The 25,558-nt window shown below is 36.9% G+C and overlaps 1 protein-coding gene and 1 long non-coding RNA gene across 7 annotated transcripts in view; one reads left to right on the top strand and one right to left on the bottom strand.

Annotated features, from left to right (window-relative positions):
• so (SIX homeobox 1 protein sine oculis) overlaps nucleotides 1-25,558 on the bottom strand; it is a 49,645-nt gene that overhangs the window by 7,786 nt on the left and 16,301 nt on the right. Inside the window, exons 4-6 of one of the 6 annotated variants that reach the window (XR_015291152.1) lie at nucleotides 11,851-12,319; nucleotides 6,938-11,012; nucleotides 3,850-6,654 (exon numbers count right to left, since the gene is read on the bottom strand). Coding sequence is in view for 3 of the 6 variants with exons in the window: in XM_012490259.3 (XP_012345713.1) it covers nucleotides 10,731-11,012; nucleotides 11,851-12,319 (751 nt within the window). In the remaining 3 variants the exon portion in view is untranslated. Of the gene's footprint in view, nucleotides 1-3,849; nucleotides 11,013-11,696; nucleotides 11,768-11,850; nucleotides 12,320-25,558 lie in introns of those variants that run through there. The other 5 variants (XR_015291151.1, XM_086904885.1, XR_015291153.1 and 2 more) reach the window with 5 other exon arrangements.
• LOC147658149 (uncharacterized) lies at nucleotides 15,882-17,463 on the top strand. The gene is made up of 3 exons (XR_015291154.1): nucleotides 15,882-16,029; nucleotides 16,215-16,719; nucleotides 16,813-17,463. It is a non-coding gene; the product is annotated as an uncharacterized LOC147658149 (long non-coding RNA).

Raw genomic sequence — 25,558 nt, 5'->3', positions numbered from 1 at the left:
CTTGATCTTTGTGAAGATTTACGCACTAACCGTTATCGAGCACTCGTTGATGAAACAAGAAGTATCATACACAAGGGGTGGGAGGAGCGTACGTATACGTGTATGTATAGGTGGAGGAAGGTTGTTCGTGATCGTTTCTAATGGGCAAGGATTTTCTTACACACAAAAGCCAGTGAAGAGAGTGACTGATCGTCGCAAGCACCGCGAATAAATTACGTGGCAGCCTATGCGGCTGCATAAATTAATTTCAGCCGGTCTGCCCATAAATATTCCCCCCTTCGAAATCGTTCTCCCACCTCGAAAAGCGGTGCGTTCGTCTAAGCAACACCGTGCCGACCGGGACGACTCTCGTCGTGTCTCGTAATTTACACCGATGCCCTGGTTAAACGCCGATCTAACGCGTTCGCCGCCTCCTGATCCGGATAACGTCCGTGGAATATCAATGGGATCTGATCGACGCGTTTTCGATTGCCACCTAGGATGATCCTATATTCCGTGATTTATTTATTGAGATTTAAGATTAAAGATTTAAGGAACGTTCCCTGCTCTTGCTATTTTATGTTATTTTAAATTGTAAATTTAGTTTACGAGAGTATACGTATCTAAATGTTCGACGAGGGATTTGTTGTAAATTATTGTAGAAAAATTATAAATTAATACAGATACATGTAATTATTTTATAAGTGATCAAGATAAGTTCTGTGTCATGTCTGATAAGAATACAGATTAAAATTTTTTCAGGATAAACTTCTCTATCAATCTTTTTTATTTTAATTCATTGTCAAATTTCTTCTCTTTTGCTTTCTAATTATTTATAGTATAAGTATAGAATCTTTTCAAATTCTGCACACTTAAATATTCCGATTTATAATTTAAAAGGGATAACGTTGCAAACACGTGATATTTTCATCGATTTGAACAAACATTAGAGGCGATCTCCTGTCAATGTGTAATTTCGAGGAGCACCACGAACAGGCATCGTTAATTTCCGCATAACGATTCGCAGGGTGGCGCAACGTTCACAAGCTATTGTTAGCGGCCAGATGCAACGTATAGGGGCCGGTGGTGCATTGCGATTCACCTTCGTTCGTGCTTGAATGCGCCATCATTATCGGCGCGTAATGACTGCATTGTAACGCCGTCAAACTTATTATCCGCTTCCACCACCGGCGTTCGCCATTTACACGTGTATAAAGATCCTCTTCCGAAATTTCTTCACAATTTTCTGCAGACAAATAATAATAATAGGGCGTTTAAAGCACCTGCCTATTGTCTTTCGTCTATTTTTCATTTTTAACAATGAATTTTGTGTTCACGAGAAAAAAATGGAGGAATTTTTAACAAAACGTGTTTTTGACAAATTTTAATTTGTCTATTCTTTTCTGAAAATTGTTAATTGTGATTTTTGTGAAACTGTATTGTAAAATTTCACGTATGATAAATAAATAAGATCTTGTCTGCATTTAACGTAGAAAGAGTGACGACTTCCTTATTTCCAATTATATCAACTTCCTTATTTTTTTTCCATACTTTAGAGAATTTTGATGAAGTAACTTTTAAAAGATGTTGAAAAAAGCGTACTCGGGACAAGTGTATTTGATCGTTTGAAAAGGTGAATCGGGTCCCGTTGGTGTCGTTTCCCTTTCTCTGTTGACGTGTCGAGCTAACAAGTAGCCATTGTGAACTCCCGTGTCAAGATGCTACTTGACGTTGTACTCCTGAACGGACCCTCTTCACAGACAGTTTTGCTTTTTATAAAGCTCACGAACCTTTGCCTCTTCATAAACCAGTGATACTCACAAAGTATAAAATATTTTTCGCCTTTTTTCATTATCTTTCATTTCATTTTGAACGATTAGAAGAAATACAACAATTTTGACATTCTATTGATATTTACATCACTGATGATAAAATAATTATTTTATAAACTATAGTAATACCTCTTTAACTTGCCAGGATTTTTGTTTATCGATTAACCATCATTATTCCTATTATTTTTTTAAATCAATAACATTGAATGTAATTGGATTAATATTTTCAATGTTAATTAAACGTTTACTGGCGCACAATAAAAAATAATACACGAGATTTTCCTTAAAATACTTTCTTCAATAAATAAATAATCATGTTATAATTAATCATCATCCAACGTTATCATCCAATACAATTATAATAAATACCAGTGTCGAAATACCATCATAATAAATACTTTTCACACTTTTATCTTCTGCCCCAATTCCCAATCCCAATGTTGATGTTTCCCTCACCAACCAACAACCCCTCTACAACTTATAATTATCAAATTATCCTTGTGCAATCGTGCACGCGTCACCAAGTAATCTATCCATCTTAAAACCTTGCTGCTGAGTACCACTGATAGATTCTATGTATAGAAACCACATGTCCACATATGTACGTACACACGTAAACACGTATATAACAGACACTCATACAGAGAGCCGAGAAGAGGCACTATGATGGTATATATACCTCTGTGGGGTCCGTGGGCTTAACTTTACGATCTCTTGAAATCCCTTCGGGGCTTATGGGGTCCCACTACGAGGCTAATAGAACCGAAATTATAACAGGCCGATGAGCATGCGTCGACTGCTCTTATTCCGCCCCGCTGACGGATCGAAGAAAAGACCAGTCGTCGAGGAAGAGGGAGGCGAGGCGGCTGAAATCGGGGAGAGAATGCTCGAGAGCGTGCCCAGTCCCAGGGAGCCGATTAAAGGATCTTTCGATGCTTTTTAGAACCTCTTAAAAACCATCTTGACGAATTCTGAAAGCTAAACGCGATTTAGGAAGAAATTATCCTGAGGAGAGAGAGAGAGAGAGAGAGAGAGAGAAAAGAAAAAATGATAAAAATATATTGAAGAGATTTCAATCGTGGATGGAAGGTGTCGAGTTGATAAGCTTCACACTTCTTTGTACTTCCATTCTTCGCTATGAATTATTTTGTGTTTAATATTGAATTAAATTAAAAAAAAAAAAAAGTGAAGCGATTATTTCCTGATGCAAAAAGAGTAGTAAAGAGTGTGACGCATTGGCTATAAAAAAAAAATAAATAAATAAATAATAATCTATTATAAAATGTATATGAACAAAAATAATGTACCTTCTATTTTCCAAAGAGATTTATACTTTTTCACCTTTGTTTGCAATGTCAATCTTGTCAGATTCTCAGAATCTCGATCTCCGGATACGACAGAGAGGAGATGTGTAACGGGGCACAAAGAAATTGGGGTCACGTGGAAGCACACGGCCAGATGCTCTTTTTTCAGGATCGACGGCGATCTTCAAGATAGACGAAGATCGCCCCATCGGACAATGTTACGCGATCGAACGTAACAATATCGATACAAAGAGCAGACCGCTCTTATCTGCCATCGACGATCGCCGATATTGTTAATAGAACTGGACCGGTGCTCGTTTTGAAGTAATTACTACGTATCGTTCAACGATCTTTTCGACGAAGCTGTTTGCAGGTAGTTGCACGCTTTCCTCTTTCTTCTTCCTTGGAAACTTTCTCAGGAAGGTGAGGTTTTCCCTGTTCTTCTTTCTTGTTCACGTTTTTAGAAGAAAAATTATGTTTGATTGTGTTTCCTCAAATTTTTTATATTTTTTTTTTCTTTTTTTTTTTTTAAATTTTAACAAACTTGAGAAAAATCTTCTCTAACATTAGAAAAAATAGATGACTCACGATATGCTTCTTTTTTGTACTCTTAAATATATTTGTCTTTTACGATTCAGTATCTGTTATAAATTAAACCATAGTATAGCATAGTAAGAGAAGAATTCGATAACAAATCTTTACACGATATGTATCTGAAAAAAATAAATCATTGCTCTCAGTAACGAATTTAATTTAACATTTAATTAGCGCAGAAATGTTTACAGGATAATACATCATGTAAAGGAAATTACCCACATGTTGTGTATATATATATATATATATACATATACATATACTATATATATATATACACACATATATATATACATAATATTTTCCTTTTATTATTTTAAATAACATCAACTTCGCGATTACAGTTCGATCGTACATCGTGTGATCTCTTTTTACTTAATCTATTCGTACCTTTCTGATTTCATTCTCATTCACGCATTACCTACACAAAATCATTCTCTCTCTCTCTTTCTCTCTCTTTCGTTCGTTCGTTACAATATTTTTTCTCACATTTTTCTCTAGATTTTCTCATCCGTCTCTCTCTCTCTCTCTCGCACATACTCGCATTCTTAGCAATTTGTCTTAGTTAGTTGTGCAACGTTAAACTTGTCCGCTAAAATACACGAATGAGAACTTCTGGGAAGAACTGTCGGTTATTAATAATCGTCCTTGCGTCATAAAACATTTTATCGAAAAACCGGTACAATATCTCTTCTACGCGTGTATTCTTCTTCTTCTTCCTGTACGCTAACAAAAGTTATCCTTTTGTAAATTATGGATCTATTTAGATTTGTGCTAAGATTTGGCCCAAGTGACCAATACGAGTCGAGGAAGAAAACTTTGAAATATGTTTTGAAATTTATACATTATTTCGATTCGACGATATTGTTATATAAATACTTTTTTCGATGTTTGGCAAGTTTTAAGTTTGCGATCATTTCTAAAATTGAATCTAATGATTGGTTTTAATTTGTGGCGCTTTGTTCCTTTCATTTTTTTTTCTCTCTCTCTCTCTTTTTTTTCTTCATGGACCGATTTATGGACGAATTTATATATAATTATTATAGGTGAAATATCAGCGATTTTAAAAGATTTTCTTTTTCGTTTAAAGGCCAAGATGACGCCCAGGAGCAGATGATCCGCGCGACAAGCGATTCTTATCTAATTATATCCGCGGGAGATTCATCGGCAGCCTTGGCCCGGTAAAGTGACAAAACGTCTCTAAAAGTTAAAAGAGCCAACTCTGTGAACGTCGAAACGAACGTGATAAATGAATGATCATACGTTTCGAGTTTACGATGTACATAAAGTGGTTACAAAAAAAAAGTATCTGCACACCGATCTATTCATTATAGAGCATTGTACGTTAATCATAAATAAATCCAAATGCATATTATATTTATTTAACAGCGGTCTCGTGTAACGATAAAAATTTGATGATGATACGAAAATGAAATCCGATGAAAAAATAGCTAAGGATGGACGTGCAAATATAATTTTAACCGCTATATATTTTTTAAAATGAAATTAATTGAAACAAAAAAAAAAAAAAAAAAAAAAAAGAAAAGAAAAATTGAGAAAGATTAAAAACGAGAAAAAAAAAAAAAATTCATTCATTACTTTCTCTTCAAATTACAAATTTCATGATTCGTGCAAATAAAAAGTGTCTCGTAATAAAAAATATTATATAATCATTGTAACATCGTTAAAATTCTTGATCGAAGGTAAAAAAAAAATATATATATATATATATATCGATTAGAAATTTGATCGAAATTTATAATAAAAGCCATGATCGATCGAATATAAAAGGTGCCGCTTGTTCGTTCACAGCGTTTTCAAACAAACGTTCCCTCGAACGGAAACGGTTTCCCCGGAAGATAAAAAAAAAAAAAAAAAAGAAAAAAAAAAGAAAAAAAAAAGAGAAAAAGAGAAGAAATCTTTCGGTTGAAATCCGCGCTTGTGTGCATTTTCGGAATGTATCGCGAGTGGTGTGTGCATCCCGAACGACGATGAGTGTATACGGCGCGTGTATATCGTGTACAAAGCGTAGATTGTGCGTGAATCGAAAACACGGTTCGGCTCGTCGGCTCGGACTATAGAAATCTCGAAAAGAGAACGGATGTCGATATAATCGAGGAACAGAGCGACAGGCTTGTTCTGATATTCATTCCACTTTGTGCGAAAATAAAAAATTAAATTGATTCTTGATCATCTTAAGTTTACATCTAACTTTATATATTATCCTTCGTAATTGTGAAGAATTCACTTATGCTTGAATCTGTAAATAAAATGAAAATAAAACGTGTGTACGAAACATGATTAAAACTCTTAATATAATATATGGGATACACTATACAGTAGTAATTATTAAAATTAAAGTGAAATTGAAGTTTCGTCCAATCAAAAATTAATTTAGTACAATATTGAATTTCTAATTGTACAATATTGACAGAAATTCAATGAAAAATAATAAAAAAATAAAAATAATAATAACAATTTCATTATAGATTCGATAGATTTGATTAAAAAATAAAAAAGTAAAAAGTAAAAAGAAAAAAAAAAAAAAAGTAACATCAGAGAAGAAGAATTAGGATTCTCTACCAGTCGCGATGTTCTCGTATATATCGGGTGGCGCGAATATTTGGTACTGTTAATCAATTAAATCTGAACAAATTTTAAAGTATCGATAAAAAAAAAAAAAAGAGCAAATGATTATCAATGATACGATACTTAAAAAAAAAAAAAAAAAAGCGCCTCTTTCACTCTTTTTCTTTCCCTCGTTCAAAGTCTTCCCTCTTTCTGTCTCTCCACTCTTTCTCTTACCCTGTTTCGTCCCGACGACTTCTTTCTAAAAGGGGAAAATCCTTTCCCCTGATCATCATCCTAGATAAGAATCTTACAAGGCAATGTTGCAGCCAACGGGATAGATAATACATTCCCAAACATCTGCGCGAGAGATGTCCCTTAAATAGAGAACCGATAAAACTCTCACTTTTATTTCTCATTCTCTTCTTCCCCGTGGTGTGTGTGTGTGTGTGTGTGTGTGTGTGTGTAAACTTTGTCACTTCCACGATTATAACTCATTCTCGCTTCATTTTTCCATTTTTCGTTCCGACTACAGAGACTCCTTTCTCAATTCTTTTGCCAAGCATCTTTTTCACTCGTATCACAATCATTCCTTATCTTTTATGCTCTATCACATTCTCTCTCTCTCTCTCTCTCTCTCTCTTCTCTCTCTTTTCTTACTTTTGTTTCTCGCACTTGAAGTTTTCGCTCTTCTTTTTCTCTTATGTACAGATTGCGAACTGCGAATAAATGATAAGTTACGGTCTAACTTACGCTACGACAGTGTTTTTTTTTTATCTTATACCGGGTGTTTCTTTTTAAAGAAAAAGCAAAATCTGAAGGCTCTTATTTTTCTCGTTTGATTATATATATTATATTGATATATATATATATATATATTAGGCTGGTTTTTCGTGTACAGCGATAGTTCAAGAGTTTAAAAGATCCAAGAATTGAAATAACTTGGATTATGGACCGATTTGGAATATAAAAATAAAAGAATTTAACAAGTATACTACTTCCTTTCAATGTAGTTCTTAAAAATTGTATTCAGAAAATATGGTTTTCTTTGGTTGGATTAGTTGTAAAATAAACGAGATCCGACAAAGATTTGACATGCATTTCCCATTTTTCTTTAATTTATGCATGCTTCCAGAATATAATAAAATAAATAAATATTCTTATTCATCAGTATTTAAAATTCATCGTTTACCAATAGTTAAAATTTAACAAATTGGAAATTGTTAAAAATTTGTTAAAAAAATAAAATTATCTCTTTTTGACAAATCCGAAATTTCCGAATTGAACTTCACCCTGAATTTTAACAAATCACAGTTCTTATCACCGTATTCTCTCCACCATCTCTCTAACTAATTTATTTTACACAAAATAAATATTCATAAAAAAATAATCCTAACGATATAATAAAATTCACCGGAAACATTCGACGTTTCGATAATTTTTACAAAATTGAAACTTGTCTGGAAACTTTTCTACCATTCGATTTAAGAATTCCAATTAAAATGCTCAAGTTGTGCGTCCAGAAATAACTCGTTATTAATTTCTGTCAACGATACGATTCGTAACACACAAGGTAGCACGAGGTAGACGACGAAAAAGAGACACGCGTGTCGCAATTCACTTTAAACAAGACAAATTCATCGATGACAGAGTATACCCCTAACCTAATCTAATCCTCACCGGAAATAATTGATACCTCAACTTGTGGCAAACATCTTGGAAACGTTCTAATTTACCTCGTTCGACCGATTTAACGATCCCAATTAAACCACTGTCCAATTGTCGTTATCCAGAAACTCGTACTAATTTCTGTCAACGATACGATTCATAACTTGCACAAGGTAGCACACGAGCGGAAGAGAGGAGGAAAGATGCAAAGGGGAGAGGCAGAGAAGAGCGAAAAGGTGTTGCTGATTCTATTTGCGATGAAAAGATTGGCACTCGGCAATTGGCTGGCAGGAAACAGCTGCTCCGCCTACCGCTCGCGCTGCCTTGGTCACGCCAATTTGCATACCGTTTGGATTTGCACCAAGTAAGTACACGCATCTACCCTATCTATAAACAGCCGTGTACCAATTAAAATAATCATTTTTCACTGGCCTAATGAAGAGATACCTTTACGAGAGTAAAAGTAACCAACCAACCAACCAACGTTTAATTGCTCCCTTATTCTCTGTCTTCTCTCTGTCACAGCGGATAGTAGATGATCGCGCGTTACGTACGAGGCTGTTGAACACCGTTGTACACGAACCAACAGCGAATCGATAGAAACGAGACGTTTGGTACGAGCCATAAATAAAGACAGGCTTCTCGCATAATCGCGTATCAGAAATTGAATCGTGACTTTGAACCTGATTCGCGAAAACACCCGGTACTCGCCTAGTGTGGACGAGATTAACTTAATCTTCTCTCGAATGCGTGTGTGTGTGTGTGTGTGGTGTGATAATTGTGTGTGTGCGTGTTACATGACTTACGTGTAAGTTTACGCGTAAACTTTTGTACGTGTTATGTGTGTATAAGTGAAGGTATAAGTGTGTATATTATCTACATATGTACACAGGACAAACACAGAAGCGTACGGTGTGAGAGGATCGGTGTGGTGAAGAGCGTGTGTGATTCGTTATAGCGACGATTAATTAATTAGCGGGTGGCTGAGATCCGTACACGCCTCGGGGATCGTCCTTGAAGATCTTGTCCGCACGGTGATGTTGCGTTGTCTTTGAAACAACATCTCCTTCCACGGGGAAGGGAGTAATCGGTGTTTCGAGGATCATCGACTTCGATCATGTTTCTCTTTTTTTTTTTTTTCCTTCTTTTGCTAACGAAAGAAACAATTGATGCGTTATACGGTACATTTTTGTTAGTTTATTAGAAAAATGAATGTTAACGAATCACTTTTTCCTTTTCTTTTTCTGCGGAGAAGTTATATTTTAGAACTTGAGCGATACGTTTCATTTGGCGGCAGTATTTATCAAAGATCGTTTTATGTTTAATCTTCTGCAACAAAATATTTCTGGTGTAACATGGAAGATAATTTAAAATATTCGTTCAACGAAAAAATTATTCGATAAAACATATTTTAAAGAAATACCTTTTGTGAATCGCTTTTTTTTTTTTTTTTCTAAAGAACCACATGAAACGCCATCATCCAATTAATTAAATTAACGAATTGAAGATCACAATCACAGTCAATGCTCGTCAAGATCCAGCAAGATTCTGAGGCTTGTACCATCTAAGCCGGGACTACTGGTAACCGTAAATAACGTATGCGTGTGTTTTTCTCTTACATCTCAGGGACCTAGGTACGGGCGGTACGCTACGAGATTAGAATGGGTATAATAGAGGATTGTGGTGGATTGTTGGATTCGCGAAAAAGAAAAAAAGAGAGTAATGTAATATACGACGTTGCGTATGCGTATCTAAAAGTGTATAACAAGAACTTTGTGTCTTGCGTCGAGTCGCAAATTGCGATACGGGATAATAAGGAAAAAGAAAATGCTAATATGTCTTTTGCTATTTTCACGCCGGAAGCGTTCCCCCGCTGCCTCGATTTTCCTCGTTCTCTCTATTATTCGTAGTTAATCGCACGTATTATATGTATATATATATATATAAAATATATACTATGTATCGTTCCTTCCTAAAAAATTAGAAGGACAATATTAGTGGTCGGTTATGTATACTTTTGTGTGTGTGTGTGTGTGTGTGTGTGTATGGGCATGTACAACGTGAACTTTCCTTTTTCTTCTTTCTTCGTCTCGAAAAAGATGATGGCCGAGTCTCGAGTCGTGTTAAGTCGCGATTAAAAAGTCGAGGCATGATGTGGCCGCTTCGGTTCCAGGATTTTTTCAAAATCTCCCAAAAAAAATCTTCTCTTTATCCGAACTCCAACGTTCCGCAAACGTCCCTAGAAACCTCTTCCGAGGGAGAAAATTCAGGGAGGATTTCGTTCGGCGTTATATTCGAGATGCTTCCGTGATACACGATTTCACCAGTTTCCAATCTCCGCTCGACGCCACGAAAAATCGTAACTGATGTTGCCCGATAATAATGTATACACCTAGTATTACAATCCTCGAGTACGGAGGAGATTCGTCCGTCGAGATTCGATCGAGTATTATTAATAGTACGATCACAAAAGCGAGAAAACGTTCCCCCTAATTTGTCTAACTCTTCTTGCAGACTTCTTCTTCGTCGAGTATAAAAGCTGGACAGAGTAAATGTCCATCCAGAATCTATCTCGAAAATGATACGATTTTCTCTCTCATTTCTCACAGTTTCATAGTCATTTGATTCCTTGCGGATTGAAAAGAAAAGAAAAGGGAGAAAAAAAAAAAAAAAAAGAAAGAAAGAAAAAGAACTAGTTTCTTCCTTCCTTCGTATTCTTCCTTTCTCGTTCCTTTCTTTAAGTTTTTTCTTGATTTCTCTTGCTCTGACCGCTCGGAGCCCAGGGTCACAACGAGTGATAGTCGCCTAACACCAAACCGTTGTGAAAACTACCGTGCGACGTCGACATCCCCATGGAGCCCATTCCCTGGTACGCGCCCATTCCAATCCCGTTCATCGACATAGTGTTCATCGTGTTCACGCTTTGCATCGTGTTCGGGAGCATCGTCGACGGACCCATCGGGCTCAGCCCACCCATGGAAGGAGCTATAGCACCCATCTGCATCGACGTGGCTGTGTGCGGGAGGGATTTTTGCAGATCCGCCGAGGTCGGTGTGATTAGGTAATCCTGAAACAAAGGAGTGCAAACGTGTTTTCACCGGGAATTAATAAATTTCCTTTTTTCTTAAATTCGAGCGAACGTGAATTTATAAAAAGAAATTCTTTTTCTCGCTTCACTTTTATTATTTGTGTCGAGCAGACACATTTAACTAGTGTTTATCTATAAAATAATCATTACCTGTACAGACCTATAGCTTATGATCCATCCATTGAATAGTATTAATTCCGATTAATTTTTCTCAATACATTCATTCAATGTTAACGTTTCGTTAAATTGAATTAACAAGACAAGACAGTCAAAGTCGCAATCGGTGTTATCAATCATTCCCACAAATTAATTATCACGTTTAATCACGGTTAAAATTTCTTGTCATAAACACATCAAGCAATTATCCAGCTTACCCGACGCTCTTCCACTTATGTATTTAAATCTTGATAATCACAGTGATGTAAATCCATTCCATATAATGTTTCATATTTACTTGATCACGATTAAATAAATCGATAGGTATAAAAATAATTTATAATTCTTCAAATTTTGACTTACATCACCTGTGATTCTTAACTTAACGCAGTAGTTGCACACACTCACTTAATCAAACTCGATTAATTTTCAGTTAACAAAAAAAGAAGAAAAAAAAAAAAAAGAAAAGAAAAGAAAAGAAAAGAAAACATCAGATCATTAAATTACTTCTCGAAAGTCTTATCCATTCGAATTCACAACATCTTTCTTCGCCATAAGAGTAATCCCTCTTTTCCCTGCTAAAAAAAAAAAAAGAAAAGAAAGAAAAAAGAAGTGAAGGAGGGGAAAATAAACGAAGGGCACACGAAACATTTCACTATACCTGTGGACCATAATATTGCATATAGTCCAACTGGCTCTTCTGCTGGGCGCAGCTGGGCGGCGGTGGTGGCAAGGTCGCCGTGGGATGTACCAAGCCGTGAGTACCGTGAGCACCGACCTGGAGATGGTGTTGCAACTGATGATGAAGGTTTCGTTTGTCGTCGCCGCTCTCGCTTCCGGTATCGTGGTGCTGCATGTGGTGCGTCGGCGTGTGAGGATGGCTCAAGGTCGAGCCATGGCCTTGGTGGTACGAGTGAGGACTGGAGACCGAGACCGGAGGAGGAAGTTGATACATGCCCGATGTCTGCTGGTGATCCACCATCTGTTGCTGCTGCTGTTGTTGCTGAACGGCGCAAGAGGATGGCTGTTGTTGCTGTTGCTGGCTCACCGCTTGCCTCTTCGTGTCGTCCCCACTCTCGCTGCTCGAATCACCTAGTCCACCGCCATGAGTCTTATCTTCCCGTTGCCCACTGAAAACGAGAATAAAACAAACAATTGGAACGTTTAGAGAATTTTAAAATTCGAACAAAATTTATTTCTACCGCGAGTATGGATGTAAACATAAATTATGTCCAGTTTGTCAATTTTATCAATTTCGTGATAATCGTCTCTAAATTCTATTGTATATTGCCCTCGATACGTTTCACAAGTACACGCTAAATTATTGAATATCAAGAATCTACATCTCCACAACAATTCTCGATCTACTCTACTATAGATTCCGTTCCTTTATCTATTCAACAAAGTGCCTACATCTCGTTAGTTAATAGATACAATATCCCACACACCTGGCGGTCATACCAGTTACACCGCCAATTAATATTCCCAGTCGATTCGAGTCCAATCTATTTACATTCTCTTCCCACTTCCTTTACACATTTCCTTCAACAACCTACTACTACTACTACTACTACTACTACTACGAACCCTCCTTCCTCGAGTTCCTAATACAGGCAAAAAGGGCCGGCCAGTGATCGGCAGTGTTCTCGAGAAGCGGAAGGGCTGCGCGAAATAACGTCGGTTAAGATAATACCGGCGTCGATGCGTAAAGTTCGATGAAGAGGGTACCGCCGCTTCTCCCTAGGTACCGGTGAATTAAGGGTGGAAGAGCCGTTACGAACAGGGAGGAGAAACGAGTAAAATCGACGGACAAATAGAAATATAAAGCGAATGGTGGAAAAAGAGAGGGAAGGATAGGAAGGTAATAAAAGAGAGAGAGAAGAACCAACTACTCTCGACGTCTCGTAAACTCAATTTAGCAGGCTGGACCTCCTCGAAGCCGAAGCACGTGGGACCTATCGGGCTCTCGCGCTCCGGACTTCTTTCTCCATAACCTTTCTCTCCCTCCATCATTGGGCTCCCTCTTCGTCACGCCTGCTACAACACTCTCTATATCCAGGTACGAGCAATCGTTAAGCGCTTGTTTTACAAGTCGTTTAGACGTGGCCGCCGCGATACGGCACTGTCTTCTCAGGCGCGCAAGTGCCACGACACTTGTCTACGGGGTGTTTTCGAGAACCGGTCCCTCCGAGTTGGCACACGCTACCGAACTGATAACGGGCACCGTTTTACACCGGTTTCTTCCATCCCTTTTATCGCGGTATTTACCTTTCAATTCTTTCGGTTCGATGTTTTATACGTATTGGAAGAAAAGTTTGGAATAATCAATTGGATCGCAACATTTACACTCGTGATAAAAATATAATTTTCATAGCATAGATTCGTAGTCTTGGCGTATTTTTATATATACATCAAATCTGGAAATAATAAAATTAATCCGATTATCCAAGCGAGAAACAGAAATTTTGCAAACATCCAATCTCTAAATCTTATCTATCAATCGGTAGAGGATAAGAGGGGAATAAAATATCTTTCGAATCGCGAGATTAACGCCTACCATAGAAGATTCCATACTAATCACGGGATAGGAATAGGAAGAATCTAAAAAAAAAAGGAAAGAAACAGTCGAGAGATTTCTTCTGCGTATCTTCTATCGAGACTACGTCCCGGCCAAGACGTAGAAACCAACGATAAATCCGTTCGGCAGGTGAAAATCTCATTGGCCGTTCGAGAGTCCCGGTTGCAGGGAAGTCTGGTCCTCGACAAGAATTATTTCCACGAGACGCGATGCAACACGGATCCCACACGTGGAACGACGTGGTTTCGAAGCAAGGGATCAAGCTTGTTTCCACCGGTACTTTCCGTGCCACCCGTTGCATGCCTGGGTCTATAACCCCAGACGAGGTGTCCCCAGGTATGCCTTATCCGAGCCGAGATCAAGCAGTAAATTTATCCGCGTTGCACGCCGCGCGCGTTCCCTGCGACAGAGAACGGAATCCTTTCGGGCATTATTATTTTCATTAGGATTTGTGACTCATCGCGTGCACGGGACATTTATTTGGCGGACTCGTTCGCGGCGACACCTATAACCGCAGCCATTCTCTTCGCGCTCATCTCCCACTCGCTCATTCGATCCACGAGTTTTCCCTTTTCTGCTATTTTAATTTATTGTTATTATTATTTGTTATTTACTTTTGCTGTTGATAAGTATATTTTTGAATGCAAAAATGATCTCGGCAGTCATTTTTTACAAATGAATAAATCTAAGAAATTTTTTTACTGATCTGTAACGACGTTTAAGTGAGATATATCGTACACGGATATTTAGAATTAAAATAATATTATGAAAATAATTAGAGATATAATATTCTTTAAGATTCTAAAATTAGAAAGGAATTTTGAAAAATGAGACTTTTAATTGATCGAAGAAATGAAAAGATTCGAAAAAAAAAAAAAAATAGAAGGTAATTTTTATTGCTATTATTTTTAATCATTTTCTCGATTTAAAAATGTGACACGGTGCCAAAAACAACATTGAAATGGCGAAAAGACGTGCCACGCGATTTTATGGCATCAGCGTGGTCTCGCCGTTTTAAACGGCGCTGAGATAATGATCGAAGGCGCGGCACGTTTTATTAATCGACCAGTTCGTAAATAAGGTTTACTTTGAAATTCCGTAGCAAGGTTCTCCCACCCTAATCGCGTCAAGATCGATTCGTTTGGTTTTTAGAAACAAAAACGACCAGAAACAATTTCACGATAGGATCGTGAAAAGATTCTATCTTACGAAAGAAACAACGGTTCCTGTTCTTAAGGTTATCCCCTAACCTATAGAATTCTCTAATAATTCAACTACAATTTCGACGTTAAAAACGTAGATATTATTAATCAGATGACAAACGTAAAAAAAAAACATGAAAAATACCAATATATAAACAAAAAAAAAATCAATGGATAAGAGAAAAAAGAAAATTTAATATAAAAATATATATATAATATACGCAATAATACCTATCAAATAATTCGTATTAGCGCATGCGCGCTATTTCTATCGAGAAAGATCGCCGTGTCATGGCGGGGTGAATTTATTAAAGAAAAACGTGATTACCATGTACCGCGCGCCACGAACCCTGACCCCGCTCGTTTGCGAGGGGGCGATATCGTGTGGTGGCTCGAATAAAGTGTGCGACAACGCAGGGGCGACAGAGCCGATATAATCCGATTTTACGAGGCGGCCCACGAGAGAAAAAGATTCAACCGGCTGAACAGAGAAAGTCCACGAAGGAGGTGCGACAAAGAGGGCGAGAAAGTAGGGAGATCCTATCTCGACCCCGTGCTGCTCTCTCCCGAGCGATATAAACTTAGACGCGAATTAGTGGAATCGCGCAAGCCGATACCATCTCATTTCGACCGGCTGGCGAATAACCACCATAGGAAATTTATTGGGAAATTAAATTACGAATTATGCTAATCCAACCGAATAGCCGCTCACCTCTCTCTATTTCTCTCTCTCTCTCTCTCTCTTTCTTCATCTCCGTAAGAATAAAATGAACGTGAAGACGACGATGTTGTTCGATTCGTACTGACAGATATGATCGGTCCATCGATTCTAACCGACGATGCGACTTTTGTTTATAATATATTTCATACGGTTTTCGAATTACACGCGAGATGTCGTGCGTGACAGCGCCACCCACTCGCCATCATTGGCCGCCAATTGGAATATCTTTTTCTCATTGTCGACGATAAAGAAGACGATGCTTGCATGTAATGCAATAAAATGGATTATAACAAACAATGGAATATATCTGGTTATTTGAAGGGTGTTATTAATTTCAATGTAAGTACATCGAACGATTCATAGTCTACCAAATGTCTATGTCTTTGTAGGTATATCGTTATTCACTGTACATAACCTCGTTCGACTTCGTTGTCTCTTTCTTTATTTAAAGTTTATTGTGCATAATTTTAACCAATGACAAGATTGTCATACTATTTCTTACTCGTTAATGTGATTGCCAACAGTGTTTTTTTTTACCATCTATTCGAGTTATAAGATAGCAAGGAATTTCGAGGGCGTGAGATGTAATGCCACGTTTCCAATGGTCGTCAGCGTGGCGTCTTGCATGAGACACGCGTAGACAGACTGTATATCTTTGTCTTAAGTTGGAGAAGGATGGGGTTAAAGAAGAAAGAGCAAAAGACACGAGAGGTGGCCAGTGGAAAGCCGACTAAAACCCGAGCCAAGAGATCTGAGATTTCGACTTCTATTCTGGTCAGAGATGCGATCCGATTGCGCTCGACGTCGCGTTAGAAACGCGAGACAATATTATTAGACACGTTGGAAAAACGAAGAAAAAGAAGAAACAATTTCTAACAAACTTATACCGACGTTAACGTTTGCTCGTGGATCATACAGCTCAATTAACAATGAAGCCGGAGAAATTTAATAATATCGGAAGGAAATTATATCCTACAATTGACATTTTATTTCATTATTTCCAGTAATAAAAAAACATATCATTTTAAGGTAAACTATAAAATCTTTCTTAAGTCTTTCTTCTCGAGTAAATAACTACTAACAAATCGTAATAATTATTTGGCATCATAAATTCTATTGCAGAAGTTTGACTTCCGCCTCGAATTTTCACGAGATTATCCACGAATTAAAAGGGCACGTTATTATCCCTCAGGAGGAGAGCTCTTTCAAGTACAAAAGATGAATACTTGAGGATTACTTTGAACACCGTCGAAAAGGCAGGAAGGCAAGCTTTTCTCCGCGGATGAAAAAGCATTTCATGGATGTGAAGAGAGCAAATTGAAAATCGGTTGGTCAGTTTGTCGGCAAGCAGAGAGAAGATTTTCCCAAGTACACAGAGAAAAGGGAAGTCGCTACTCTCTCACAGTTTCTCTCTCTCTAGATCCAGTCTGCTCGGCAGGTGAGCACGTTGAGGAAGAAGCGCCGAGAGAAGAAGGGACTTCACCGGCAGCTGATTCCATAAGCAGATAGGAAAGAATTTCTTCGGCCTAAAATAATGGGGATGCAGCCTACCGTGTACACACCACTACCGTGTACCTCTGTTTACAAACTTTGGCTCACCTCTCTTTTCCTTCACGATCAAGCTGAACGCATCCACCTTTTTTTTTTCTACCTGCTCTTCCTCTATCTCTTCGCAAATATACCAATCGCGCAATTTTAAAGAAAAATATCCTCCATGAATTGTAACTTGTACTACTTTTTTTTAAAGATATAATAATAACATATAAAAAATAATAACTGTGACAAACTTACTTTTACGTATAAAACAATACCTACTATCAATATTTTTAAACAATTTTATTAATAATTTAATGAAATTTGATATTATATTTAATGACAATTGTTATGCGATCAGAAGAATTATTATATCGATATATTTGAAAATTAATTGTTTTGATCGAATGTGAGAAAAACAAGTGTAAAAAAATAAAACGGAGAATTATCTTCCCGATCTAATTTATAGTTAACAATTTCACACTTCGATTTTAAAGTTAATACCATTGATTGATCGATAATTCATTGAATACGTGACAGAGCGATAACATCGCTACAGGTAAACTCAGAAGTTCTCGTTCGAATAACAGGGATGAAGCGTTAAAACGCTTTCGATGTTTTGGAATTCTTTAATCCGGATTATGTTGAACCTGCCACTAGTTTTCTTCGATCTATAAAGAGCGGTGTTGCTCAAGCGAACGGATATATCTGTCTATTCTTCAACTTCTTTCTAAGGGTGACACAGAGTATTATTGAAGGCGGAATCTCGAACGAAACTTTTGTACCACACACCCGAGAGATGGTTGGGGTTAATGATCATGTCAATGAGCGGTTGATCGATTCCATCGCGTGAAACAGATTTAATCTTGCCAAAGATACCGCGACGGAACACCCAGTGAGCGTCCTTTATTTTATTAAAAAATATGCAAATCGATCACGTATGAGAGATGAAGACTCTAGATAGGCACCTAGTAGTAACTTATCTGTAGATTTATGACGACGATTAATTCTTTCCTTTTTTTCACAGTATACATCAGTAATTTATTGACTTTTATCTTGCAGAAAATTCTCTAGGCAATCGGTTGTCTATAAATCATGTATAATGTATAAAATATTGTTTAATAATGTATAAAATTTTCAAATATAAAAATATAATATTTCAATGAATACAAAATTTTCATTATACATATAAATCACTGTGTTTGTAACTTCATTATTTAAACAACAAAAAGTTTGTTTTACAAGTTTCAATTAAAACCATTCTCATTTGACAAAATTTAGTAGACGTAACCAGTGTAACAATTAATCTCAATTGATATCGGCAAGAATTTTCGGCTTGTCTTCCCGATTGAACATACTAATTCGAAAATGTCATTGAAAACAGAATCCTCCGCGAATCCAGTGAGATTAATGACGTGATAATTACGTATGTAGCAAATGCAACGCATGGATAACAAAACGAAAGACGAATAGCCGACGAATTTCGAGTGAAAGAGTTATCGACCCCTAAGTGTCAGTCGCATCGAAATTTGCAATGAATGGCACTTTATTCCAAATGATCGGCTTGTTTCCACGTAGAAATCGGACAGAAGAATGTGCTTGTACGTTGCTTGCCAAAAATTCTATGTTTTCATGCCAAATCTTATATACAATCTAACATGTCATAAGAAGAACGATGACAAATGTTTAATCGTAAATTTTGGAGAATCCACATGTGAATTCTATTAATCTTCCAATGCGCATGCGCATATATGTCAATTATGCGCATGCGCAAATATAATTATTCAGTAATTCAATACAATGGGACATTATCATTTGATATCATAAAATATTTTTTATATTTTTAAATCTATAATCTGTTAAATGAAAACTTTGTTTAACATTTCTCTTTGTTTACCTATATTTTTAGTTATTTATTATAAATTTATGATCTCTGTAAAACACCGATGCAATAAAATCCGTGGTTAAAAACTGTCACGATAAATTACAATTAAGTAGAAATAGCAGTGTTTTAGCTTTGATAGGCATACGATGACTACTCATTACAAATGAGACTTTTATTTCGAAGCGCGGGAAAGTTATGAAATATATCTTTGAAATGATAAAGTTACGTTTTATGTTTTCTCTTAACCGAGAATATAGAAAACGAAACATCACAACAAATCGTTAAAAATTCTTTATAAACTCTTAACCCTTTGTGAATCATGCCTTAATTTAGAATGAAATAGTTGGCATCGGACAAATAATCGTATTTCGAAATTTCATGAAATTTCTAACATCGTGAAATGTTATTAATTTATAATATTATCTTTTTTATAATTTTATTTATTATTTTTCAATAATAATCTTTTATTATTCTTATTACGCGTCTTCAAAAGGAAACGAAACGAATTGCATAAATTGTCAAAAAAAAAAAAAAAATTCATTTGTAATTCAAGTATTTCATCAATCTACCAGTATATTATATAAAATATTGGTTACAAAACAATTCTATTTCTCTATTCCCTTGATTTCCGATCTTGTTTGACGTAAAGGAAAAGAACGCAATATTTCTATCTTTACAAGGTGAAACTTTAGCACGAATAACGCACAAGGGGAGAGGAGGTGTGCACACCATACCACGAAGATCGAAACTTCTTGACGTACTTACATAAGTTGTGTTCCAAGCTGAGCAGTAACTCGACACCGTTTAAGGGAATGTGTACGTATACCGTTGTATATATAGATACCTCACACGAAAATGCTTCCGTTGTGGGATGCTACCACAAATTGGAAAGAAAGAGAGAGAGAGAGAAAAAAAAAACGACGGACACAGACGTCGAATTTATTCAACCGCAGAACAACGAGAATTTTCCGTTCTTCGGTTAAAAACTGCGACAAAATAACGAAAAGAAATGTTCCAAAAGTTTGTTTGAAATGATGTTTAGATATTGCGTGATTTATCTAAGATTTTGTACTTATTCGTATAAGAGAAAAATAGATTATTTTATTTTAAATTATTATTATTTTTAAATAATAGATTATTCTCCACTCGTGACAATTGAACAGAAACAATTTTTCAAAACAAACGAGAAATCACATTATCAAAATAACCGTTGTAATAACAAGGAAAAGAGGATGATCGAGTAAAGAAAATGGAAACTAGCCGTTTCAAGAGCTACATGGTCAATTGCAACTGGTGGCTATTAAAATCACGTGATCACCCCAGAGATGTATTTTCGGACGTGAGAGAGAGAAAAAAAAAAAACAAGGGAAAAGCAAAACATTGGCTAAGCTTCCTAGAAACCAAGTGTCGCAACGAACAATGAAATTCAAATGTAGCATGCAAGCAACAGCCAGGCAGTTTAACAATAAAAGTAACATTAATAGAAAAGCCTGCCAGTTTCTCTGATATTCGGTATGCTCTCTTTACTCCATCTACCAATCCGTTCAGAATCCGTTTATGTTTTACTACATCGGCGAACAAAAACACAGGGAGATTGATTTAATCCGTTTAGACCTCCGTCTTATTATGCAACCAGTCACATGGATGGAAATTCGAAGAAATCGTTCGACAATCAAATCTATGATATGGCATTTCCCTTCAATTCGATTCCTGAAATTCTTCTCTATTTCCTATTTCTTTAAACAAGATCGAAATTTGTACGCGAATAACCTATATCATTTTAGTCGTTATTAGTTATTAGTCGAACCGGATTTACAAGAATTATTTTATCCTTCTTCTTTCTTAAGTCCACATCTAACGGCATTCTCTTTTTTATAATACCAATTTTCACGCATCACCGATTCTGAATTTTTCTTATTACCACATTTTTTTACCTTCTTTTATCTTCAATTTAAGTACACATACAATAATACAATATTATTACAGATACGCGAGTTACTAGAAGAATTTCAAATGCCCGACGAATCAGAAAAATAATTACCCTTATAAATTCCATATTCAAAAAACGCGTTCCCAATAAAATTTAAATTTAACGATTTATCGTATTCAATTCAGAACCTAAACCCATTCTAAGCCGTATCTAAGAAAACGAACTTTGCCGCCGCACAATCTTCCGAAGCACATGCACGCAAGGCGCACACAGTGCATTCTGGGAATGCGTGCATGAATGAATGCCCCCTCTGTCGCCTGCGAGAGAGTCGACAGAAGGAAACGAAGCTCGTTGAGAGAAGGGGAGGAGAAAAGAAGAAGAACACGAGGAGGAGGAGGAAGAGGAGGAACACGCGCCCTGAAGAAAGAGAGAGCCGAGAGAGGATTGTTCTTTTTCAAACGACAGCGGAGAGCAGCGGACGGTGACGTGTACGCGACGAGGCGGGCCCTTTTTGGCCCTTACGTGGCCATATGTGGCCCCTTCTTCCCTCGGCCTGTCAGATTTGACGTGGTCCTTCTTTAGAAGCGGTTTTTCACCGAGAGGGGCCCCTAACCCGCCTTTTTTGTCCGCGTGCGCCCGAAAATGGCTGAGGCGACCCAACATGGCCGCCCCCTTCGCTCTCTCTTCGGCGAAAAAGGGTTCGAACCCCGGTAAAAGCTTCGCCGTATCAAACTCTCGTCCTTTCCTCGCTTTTTCAAACGCATCCTTTGTGCAGCTTTGATAGCTCGAATCAAGTAGTATTCTTCGGCCCGACCTTCCTCCACAATTTCAACCATGCTTTTTCTCTCCTTCTGCGCAGGCAGAAAGAAGGAAATTTACCTTTCGATTGTCTTTCCGAGGGCATGGAGAAAGGGAAGATTGCTCGTTTGTTCGGAGATAACTTCTTCGCTTCGGGCACCTGTTGAATTTTTGTGGGAACTTTTGAAAATTTTCTTTTTCACGTTTTTTGTTTCTTACAGCGGTAAGAATGGAATGCACACGTTTTCCTATTTGTTATTGGAAAAATTCTATTGCTAAAAAAGTAGAAATTGCAGGAAGGTGTAGGAAAAATTACACAGTCGTTGAATTAGATTTAAATCACAGAAATCCATTGCGCTATCTACTCTACCAAGCACCATAAAATGCAAGTTATCACGTTCAATAAATCCGTATTATGTAAAATCTACATGTTACCAAAGCTGCCCAATAAATTGTCATAAATGTTCGAATTTTATCGAGTAGTATAGCACGTATTATACCGTCTAATATTTCTTATTCGTTTAATTTATCACGAGTATCGACAAATAGCCGTCACGTTTTTTAATAAATATCAATAATTTATCCACGGTGATATTACACAATCCTATTTTTGGCTCGATACAACAATCTTTCTACATAACGTTCAATAATTCAAGATATATCTTTGAACGTAGACCATGAAAGATCGCATCGATCATTTCTCTTATGATACATCCATGAAAGATCTTTGGAATAATCTACGAATAATCAAGAAGACTGTAGGCATTGATAATAAATTATATTCTACAAGTAGAAACACATTTCGCGATGCAATGTAAACGTAATCGATTTTCATTAGATCGTAAAGTTGAAATCCTTAAATTTCATCGAGATATTCTCTTAGAAACTAGCCCAGTTATCATCGATTTTCACCATTATGTTGCATCACGACCTGGCCTATGCTACGACGACCAAGAGGAGCTATTTCGAGTCAATGATTCCCTACGAATCAACAGATCCAGACTGTAACGACGTCCACGCAGAAAATACAGCCAAATGATTGACGTTAAGGTCGTCTTCTCTCGTTTCTGCGATGTCTGTGTCACACATCAAACGATGGTTCCTCAAATTTTACGGAGAATTTATGCCCCTCCTTAAGTCAAAATATTCTATTCTAAACTGATATTGAACTGATTTTTTGAACTGGAAAAATTTTAATTTTAATTCATACTTAATATTATAAGTTGTTTGTCAATTCTTTCTTCTCTAAATGTTACGCCATATACGTATCTAATTATTAGAATTGAACAAAATTTTGGATATAATCATCTTGTCATCATCGTGTTATACCAAATATATATATTATGCATTATTACCAAATATAAAAAGTGTTAACATCCTCAGAAATCCATGACAAGTATGAGGAATTCTATTATTAATCGATCATTTCAATAATTCATCCACTAGATAATAGATTGATGAATAAATTTCATCGAAAGTCTTGGATTTTTTTTTCTATCATTGTTTCGTCAGATTTAGCAATTTTATTATTTTATCGCAAGTATTACCGACCGAAGGTAATAAGGCTTTAATCTCTACATAAATGACTCGGATTAAAATAGCAGTCCTCGTTCTTCCATTTCAACGCGGGCCAATATAAATTGTCCCCAAGAGAATTTGCATATTTTTAACAATTTCGGGAACAATCCCTCGCTTTGACGGATTTGTCACCTCGCGATAACATAAAATTAAACATTTCCTCATCAAACGCGAGCATCATACAACATTCACAAATACGTTTTTCCTAAAATATAATCTCCTCCTGGGATGTCTCATTAATGAAAATTTTAAGAGGAGCCGCCCACTCGTCGATGGGATCATCGAAGGCGATCACGCTCTTACGGATAGCTCGCGTGAAACGCGCCAAATCGAAAATCTGTGAATGAGAAATCATCGCCAGAACGCGAATTCATCAACCAGGAATAAACGTGTAAACGTGAAAACGCGGTCTATTTATATACGGTGTTCTCTGTTTCTCGCGACAGAATCCGCACGAAAACGGTGGGAAGGGAAAGGAATGAATGGGAAGGCCTCGGTGCAACACGCATTGGAATTCGGTTTCCCCGGATGTCGGTTACGTATCGTTTCAAAATTTTCGTCCAAAAGATGATTCAGTGGCCGTCACGGATCTCCAACATCGCGAATTTCTGGCTTTGATGTTCCGCTATACGGGATTGGCAAAGGGAAATATAAATTAAGCTTTTGCTTCGTATTTTCAATTTTTGAGAGACTAATGAGACAGTGTTAAGAATTTAAATGGATTCTATTTCTGGTGTTATTTTCTACGCCGTGATTCGAGCACGCCTTTATGTTTTAGTTTTGTAAGGTAAGGGGAGAGGAGAACTAATAATAAATAATGATTACGTACGCGATATATAATTTAAAACTATGATTAATTTCTTTTTAATCGGTTGAAATATAATTTTCGATGAATAAATTTAAAAAATCGTCTCAATATTCTTCTCTCTTCTCTAGATTCTTCGTTTTCTATTCTCAGTTTTCATCCAATAAATTCTCAATATTCTATTAACTCCTCGAGCATTACGCTCTTCATTAATGAAGATACATTTTACATCATTATCCTATTGCTATTATTACAATTCTATAAGTGTTATTATATTAACTGTTCCATCTTCATTATATAATTTTATTCTTATCATATTATATTATGTTATTCTTCCTATACACGTTGAATTAAATGACACGATAAGAATTTTCATAATTTAAATAAATATATCCGTCACTGCGTAATGATACTACTCAAACGGATAGAATAGATATAACTATCTATCATTGCATAGCACGTTTAAAACAAAATTTTTCCAATTCTTTCCAAGTTATAAATACGTATTCAAATAACCTACAATTTATTCCTTCGATAATAAACTGTACATATAATAACACTAAAATTATTGACTAATGACGCTTTGTCTTTAAAAATAAGACTAGCAACAAGATACGAATACAATCGATATATTGAAATAAAAATGTGTCAGAAGCTATTAGGCTTGAAGCTGACAAGTAGCGCCCTCTCAGTACGTAGCCCGCTGGCTTAAAGAAATTGACATGTTTTCCATTCCGAGTGGTGTCCCTCGGAACGATCATAAATGAATCTCGTTTGCGCGAGCAGGATTCGCGAATGGGACCACGAGACCGCGTCCGAGTGGCAATGAAAAATGAGAATTCGGAACCGAGCGGAATTACAGCGCGTGCGACTCACCAAGTCGCCTTTTTCGTGCAACGGTTCCGTGAATGTCGTTGCGCGTACGAGACACGGTGACGAGATGGGTTCTCTGGTTTCAGATACGCAGAGCGCGTTGCCCAGACACCGTGCACGCTGTAACCGTAAACCAGGCAATGGTACGCGGGCAGTATTCGTAGCTATTTCGGGGACGTCGGCATCGCGAGAACGATTTCAACGAGTGTCTACCCGCTTGACCCGAACGCATCTTTATTTGCGCAGCGAAACTCTCTTTTCTCTCTGCCCGCCACCATGGACTTCCGGCCACCATTGTCACTGGACCCTGTGACATTTTTCTTTCGTCTTCCTTTCGCCTTTCTTTTTCTTTTTTTTTTTTTCCTTCTTTTTTTGTACGAATGCAATTTATTACAATTTATTACGCGACGGATTAAGTGAACGAATTAAGGTGAGATTATTATTCTCGTTGATAACTATCAACGAT

This window comes from Apis florea, unplaced genomic scaffold (genome assembly GCF_048593485.1).
Source record: "Apis florea isolate Af1SG1 unplaced genomic scaffold, ASM4859348v1 contig_2350_pilon, whole genome shotgun sequence".
In the NCBI taxonomy this organism is placed as follows: Eukaryota; Metazoa; Arthropoda; class Insecta; order Hymenoptera; family Apidae; genus Apis; species Apis florea.
This window is presented reverse-complemented; position numbering and strand designations above follow the sequence as displayed.